Source organism: Galeopterus variegatus, unplaced genomic scaffold (genome assembly GCF_000696425.1).
Source record: "Galeopterus variegatus unplaced genomic scaffold, G_variegatus-3.0.2 Scaffold853, whole genome shotgun sequence".
NCBI classification, from domain to species: Eukaryota; Metazoa; Chordata; class Mammalia; order Dermoptera; family Cynocephalidae; genus Galeopterus; species Galeopterus variegatus.
Genome location: NW_007726964.1, coordinates 296,228 through 303,102, shown reverse-complemented (window position 1 = coordinate 303,102; position 6,875 = coordinate 296,228). Strand labels below are relative to the sequence as shown.

The following is a 6,875-nucleotide window of genomic DNA, read 5'->3' as shown; positions in this document are numbered from 1 at the left end:
TGTTATTATCTGAAATGAAAAAGCTTTATTAGATCATCCAAGGCCCCCTTCCCACCTACCACCAGGTAAGGGTGGCTTTAACCCAAAATGAAAGACGCTTCTAGAACACTCACTGATTAAAACACCATGTTTACAAGATTAAGGCCTTAGCCTATCTGTGGGCTTATCATTGATTTGCCAGTGAGAAGGTTCTTAAGATTCTCACTACTTAATGGATATCAGATTGTAGCTTTTTTTTTTGAGTGACATGTGTCAGTGCAGTTTTCCAGTTTTTAAGATTTTAACGTGCTCTTATGCATCTTTACAGAAAAAAAATCCAATTCACTTAAAAACCACTAGGTTTTCTTCCCATTCTTACAGTTGCTCATTTTACACTTATAGTGTGCACAAACTATAGAAAGTTCAGTTAAATATAGTACAGCAAATCTCAAGTATTCATCAGGTTCATACTCAATCCCAGATAGAAATTTTTTGCACTTCACTTTCATTTCTTGGGTCTTCAGTGATGTTAATCATAATTATTAGGGATATTCTGAGCTTGAATCTAAGCTGTTATGTAATATGATCATATATTTTGTTTTATTAAAGTGTTTTATAAATTGTTAAAATAAAGGCTATTTTAGAAATCAAACATTTCACATGCTCAGTGAACAATTTAGTCCATTCATTTATTGAGTGATTAATATAGCCAAGACACTTTTATTAGGGTGATATATTACAGATATGAGAGTTGACATCAGATGTTACAGTTCGGGGGCGGTACTAGGCCCGTAGGCGGCCAGACCCGAGCGCGAGGAGCCAGACTGCGGGCCCGGCGGTGGCGGCATGAGCCGGCCCCCGCCGACTGGGAAAATGCCCGGCGCCCCCGAGGCCGTGCCGGGGGACGCGGCGGGAGCGAGCCGCCAGAGGAAGCTGGAGTCGCTGATCCGAGACCCTCGCTCCCCCATCAACGTGGAGAGCTTGCTGGTAGGTAGCCGGGGCCTGGGAGCCCTCCCTGTTCTAGCTCATGCCTCACATCCCCTCCGTCCACCCACCCGTGGGAAGCGGGGAGGTCTCGCCCCACCCGGTCCAGCTTCCGGCAGCCGGGGCCGGAGACCAAACGCTTTTGCGACTAAGTTCCTAGCGTAGAGACCCACCTCTAGCGGTCCTCCCTTCTACCTCCCGCTGGAGCTGGTGTCATCCCCGGCTGCCCCTCTCTTGGAACACTGGAAGGAAACACCCCTCTTCTGCTTCCCTACTACCCACTCGACTTGGGGAGTAGGGTGGGGGATTGACTATTCTTCGGACACCATACTAGCCAATTTGAAAATGTCGTGCTGCGTTGGGATTTGGGTGCAAGTAAGGGAGACAGAAGTCTAGTGGTTGTCCCTATTGGGAGTACCCTGGGTACCTGACGAAGAGCTGCCCACACTCTTTCCTTTTAGCCTGAAATCGTGGAACACATAGCTGAAGTGTTACTGTTTTCAGTTGTCTTTGAACATTCTGTATGCAATTTAGTACATTTCAACTCTTGTAAATTTAATTTCCCGAGATTACTGCGCCAGAGCCAAAAAATTAGTCTGAATTGTAGAATGGAATAATTCTCCTCCCCTTCATTGTATCTTTTTCCTAAGACGGCCACTTTTGAAATCCAAATTAATAGCCACGTAAAAACCTGCTAGTTGGCTCTTAAGAAAGGAAAATGTTTTACAAATTAGAAATGCCCCGTAGAGTGCTGGTTTATTATTTTGTAGAGATGGTAAAAGGGGTTGTGGATTTTTCCGAGGAGAAGAAAGCGAAAAAGATACTCTGGATATTAACTCTGGAGAACTGGAAATAGGGTGGGTGATCCTTGGATCCTTTGGACATTCTGTCACAGAATGCAGATGTTCAGTTCCCTGCTGAGAGGAAGCTAGTGTCTATATGATGACAAAAACTGTCTCCTCCCTTTCCAGGGACTGACTGATTTTTCTTTAGAGGCCGTTGGTTATCCTTTGAGGTTTCTGGAATCATTTGCAGAGTGACTCAGTCCTGTTTGGCCAGAACGCAGGAACTGACTGAAGAGTGTGTGGCTTTCTATACAGTGCGCAGAATAGAGAGATACTGTATCACACGTTTGATGTTTTCTTTTACTGATTTTTGGGTTAGTGTGTTGCTCCTGTGTTCTCATGGGAACATGACATCCTGGACAGTTTTTGGAGGAGGGCATGCATGGAGGGCATAGCTTTTCGTAGGCTAAAGCAGAGACTCTGGGCTTCACTCTCAGCATTTTCACGTTGGTATTTTGCTAGCAAAACTTTGACCTAAGGCCAGAAAGTTCAGTTAAATATAGTACAGCAAATCTCAAGTATTCATCAGGTTCATACTCAATCCCAGATAGAAATTTTTTGCACTTCACTTTCATTTCTTGGGTCTTCAGTGATGTTAATCATAATTATTAGGGATATTCTGAGCTTGAATCTAAGCTGTTATGTAATATGATCATATATTTTGTTTTATTAAAGTGTTTTATAAATTGTTAAAATAAAGGCTATTTTAGAAATCAAACATTTCACATGCTCAGTGAACAATTTAGTCCATTCATTTATTGAGTGATTAATATAGCCAAGACACTTTTATTAGGGTGATATATTACAGATATGAGAGTTGACATCAGATGTTACTGACTTGACAGACTCTTTTATTGCCGCTTTTAGTTGATTAAATATTATGCTTCTGAGATGCAGTAAATCTGATCAAGCCAAAAAATGTCGCTCTGCTTTTCCTGTTGCTGTGGTGTTGCAAATTGATAAACAGAAATTAAAAACAAAAAACCAAAAAAAACATGTTATAATAAATTGGCTTTGAATTATGTATATTTCACTGTGTCATGTATTAGAACAAATTAATTTTTATTGTGGTATCATATACATAGCATAAAATTTACCATTTTAAACATTTTTGGTGGCATTAAGTACATTCACATTGTTGTGCAACCATCACCACCATCCATCTCCAGAATGTTTTCATTTTTATAAAGCAAAACTCTGCCATTAATTTTTAGAAGAATGTTATAAAAATTTGTTTCCTGAAATTCTGATGATGAAATGGCTGGAATCACTTTAAAGATTGGAAACCTTACCACTTTGGCTGCATTTGACAATTGATCATTGTTTTACTGCATATCGTGTTTCTTTTGGTTTTGCTATATAAAGTATTTGGTCTTTAACAGAGAAAACTTAAAGGAATATAATCTAATACGCACAACCATGAAACTTAGTTACTTCATTCAGGAGCTCAGAAAGTACCATTGAAAGTTGTATACTGCCTAAGATGACAAAAGTAACAGGTATACTGGAAATAATTACTGTATAATACTTTCAGTAGGGTAGGCCTAGAAAATAAAATTTTTTTCGAAAGAAAAAAAGTTGTATGAAATAACATGTAAAGTATTTAGTTCGAACAGGTATACTGGAAATAATTACTGTATAATACTTTCAGTAGGGTAGGCCTAGAAAATAAATTTTTTTTCGAAAGAAAAAAAGTTGTATGAAATAACATGTAAAGTATTTAGTTCGGGGTTTGGTACATAGTAGTGCTCTTTTGGTTATCTTCTCCTGTGTGCATTTAGCATATTTTAAGTTAAATTGCTTTAAATTTCCTTTGAAAGGGAAAATGCTTTTATTTGCAACTATTTCTTGCTACATAATTTTGAATGAGTAGCATTATTATTTGAGTTTGCCATCAGAAAAGAGCTAGTAATCATCAAGTGTAGCTGGATTCCGAGACTATTAGTGTAGAGACTAAATTACCTAGTTTCTTTGCAGAAGCTCGTTGCTTTATGTGGGTCCTTAAATTAATCTGAAGAGAATGTATGTCTTTTGTGGTTACAGATTGTGAGCTGCTTGGTATTATTTAAAAATAGAGTTTTGAGAGAGGTTTGCTTCTGTAAGCTTTTTTTTTTTTTTTGGAGGGGGGTCGTCAGTGGTATGCTTTTGCCGTTTGGAACCTTTGGGTAAACACCTATGTTTTGTTGTCAAGACTCAGCTTCTCGTATTGCTTACCTATTATAGTAAAAAGAATTGTGTTTTAGTGTTATGCTGGAGAGATGTCTTTCTAAAGGTCTGTGGTTTTGGGTTTTAATTTATTTTACCCTTTCAATGAGTAAACAGTTGTAACAACCTGTAGTACTAGGCTAGGATAAACTGTTACTTAAAACTTCAGTTGATGGGCAAAGGTGATTAAAAATTTATTTACAATTTTCAGTGTTTTAAAATACGAAACACTTAATTTGATTTCATTACACTTATAAACTATATGAAAATATTTATCACAGTGCTTAGCCTTTTTTACCTTGCCACTGGTTATTTGCCTAATTAAAATAAAATTGTATGTGTATTTTTTCCCCATTATGTAATAAGTGAGAATATTATAATGACATAATAAAATGAAATAGAATAAAAGTTGAAAAGTTGTTTTATGCATGTTTTTCTTTTGTGAAATAAGGGTTGAGCATTTATAATATAAATGGGAATGGTTTACTTTAAAACTTGCATTTTAATATTCAGTAAATCTTTAAAGAAAATGAGCTAGATAGGGAGGTTAAAAAACAAGTGATGTACTGAATTTAATATTTAGGTGAAGTTGAACCTCTTTGCAAGCACAGATCCACAATCCCTTGTCCACAATTCTGATGTACAAAAGGCTCTGAAAACCAAGTTTTTGTAAAATTTATTTGATTTTACCAAACATCTGACCCGATCTGATGTTAAAATATTTGTAGTCCATTCATCCCTCTTGGTGTAAATAATAATAGCTTTTGCTGGATAAATATTAATGTGTTGATTTCAGGTTGCTGTCCTAGATTCCCAAGAGGGTTTTAGGGAATATACACTATTTATACTGCATTTTAAAATCCAAAAAAATTCTGAATTCCAAAACATCTGGGCCCTACGGTAAGGCCAATGTAGACCTAGGTAAGGAAGTGTAGACTTACAAGGAAATAGTGGATACCTTGAAGCCTAGGGGTTTTTTTGGCTTTTTGAGTCTTGGTCAGATAGCCTTCTTTTTCCCCATTTTGAATTCCAAAATATCTAAATATTAAAAGAATACAACATGCAAATATAAGTTATAAAGCATAAAAAACAACTTTTGTGAAATCACCACACAAGTTAATAAATGAAACACCAGCCTATTGAAGTTACTGTGTGCTGCTGCTGCTGCGTGATTCAGTCTTCTGCATGCTCTCTCATCTGCTACCCTGAACATTTTATTCTTCCTTTGCTTTATTTTGTAGATTACCGCATTTGTGTTTATCCCTAAACAATATTGTTTAGTTTTACTTGTTTTTTTAGCTTTATAAAATGTCAGAATTTGTATTTTTTTTAATGAATTGCTTTTTTTCACTCAAAATTGTGTTTCTAAGATTCCACCCACATTGTGGTTTAGTCATTTTCTCTGTCACCATAAATCACAGTATAGCTCCAATCTACTTGATGGATATTTAGGTGGTTTTTCTTTCTTTCTTTTTTTTTTTTTTTTGCTATTATGGAAGGTGTTGCTGGGGGCATTCCTGGAGCCCATGTGAAGTTTCTGTAGGGTGGACATATATCTGGGAATGGAATTGCTGGATTTTAAGATGCGTTATGTTCTGCTTAATGTAATGGATAGAGTTTAATAGAGTTTAAATTTCCCACCAATATTTTATTATGGAAAATTTCGAAGATTAGTAAAGGAGGTATAATTAACAACAAATACTGATGTATTCATTATCTATTTAGTATTTTGCTGTATTTTCTTTACTTCATCTATTCATCCCTTTAACCTTCTATCAATACATCTTTTATTTTTGATTCATGAAAATTAGGTTGGAGATATTAGTATACTTTACCTTTAAACACTTCAGCATGCATTATATTAAGCAGAATTCGATATTTGTTTAGGTTTTTTAAATATTAAATTTACACACAGTGAAATGTATAAATCTTAAATGTACCGTTGGTGAGTTTGGCATATGCATACACCTGTGTAATGCAAATCCTTATCAAAATATAGACCATATTAACAACCCAGAATTGCCCTCATATGTCTTTTCAGCTAATTCCATACTCTTGGAGGCAGTCACTCTTCTAATTTTCTTTTTTCCTACTAAAGATAATTTTTGTCTCTTCTAGAACATCATACAAATGGAATCATATAGTATGTACTTTTTTGTGTCTGGCTTCTTTAGCTCAGTATAGTTTTTGAGATTCATCCATGTTATTGTGTGTATCAGCAGTTCCTTTTTTATTGCTGAGTTGTATTTTGTTTTATGTGTAAACCACAGTTTGTTCAGCCATCTCCTATTGATAAATACCTAGGCTGTTTTCAGATTGTACTAATACTTTGGCTCTTAATACAGCTGCTTTGAACAATATGTATTGTCTTTGTGAGGACATGTTTCTATTTCTTTTGGTTAAATCCCTTGTAGTTCGATTACTAGATTATAGGGCAGATGTGTGTTTACTTAAGAAGCGGTCAGATCTTTTTCAAAGTGGTTATACCATTTTACACTTTCATTTACACTTCCATCCACAATACATGAGTTCCAGTTGTTCTCCATCCTCACCAACACTCAACTTTTAAATTTGAGGCATTCTGTGGGGGGTAGTGATATCTGATAAGTAATTTTTAACTTGCATTTCCCTGGTGGATAATGTTGTACTTTTTTATGTGCTTACTGGCCATTTCTATGTCTTCCTTTGTGAAGCATCTGTTCAAAGCATTATAATTTCGGGGCCGGCCCAGTGGCGCACTGGATAGTGCGCCGCTTGGGAAGCGCGGCGGTGCTCCTGCCCGAGAGTTCGGATCCCACATACAGACCGGTTCCCGCTCACTGGCTGAGCGAGGCGCGGGAGCAACGCCGAGGGTTGCAATCC

At 36.7% G+C, this 6,875-nt stretch overlaps 1 protein-coding gene across 1 annotated transcript in view; it reads left to right on the top strand.

The window, feature by feature from the left end:
- Window positions 1-813: 813 nt before the first annotated feature.
- The window catches only part of ROCK2 (Rho-associated, coiled-coil containing protein kinase 2), a 169,228-nt gene continuing 163,166 nt past the window's right edge, over window positions 814-6,875 (top strand). The window contains exon 1 of the mRNA XM_008572959.1: window positions 814-966. Coding sequence (XP_008571181.1) covers window positions 826-966 — 141 coding nt within the window. The 5' untranslated portion in view covers window positions 814-825. The remainder of the gene's footprint in view (window positions 967-6,875) is intronic.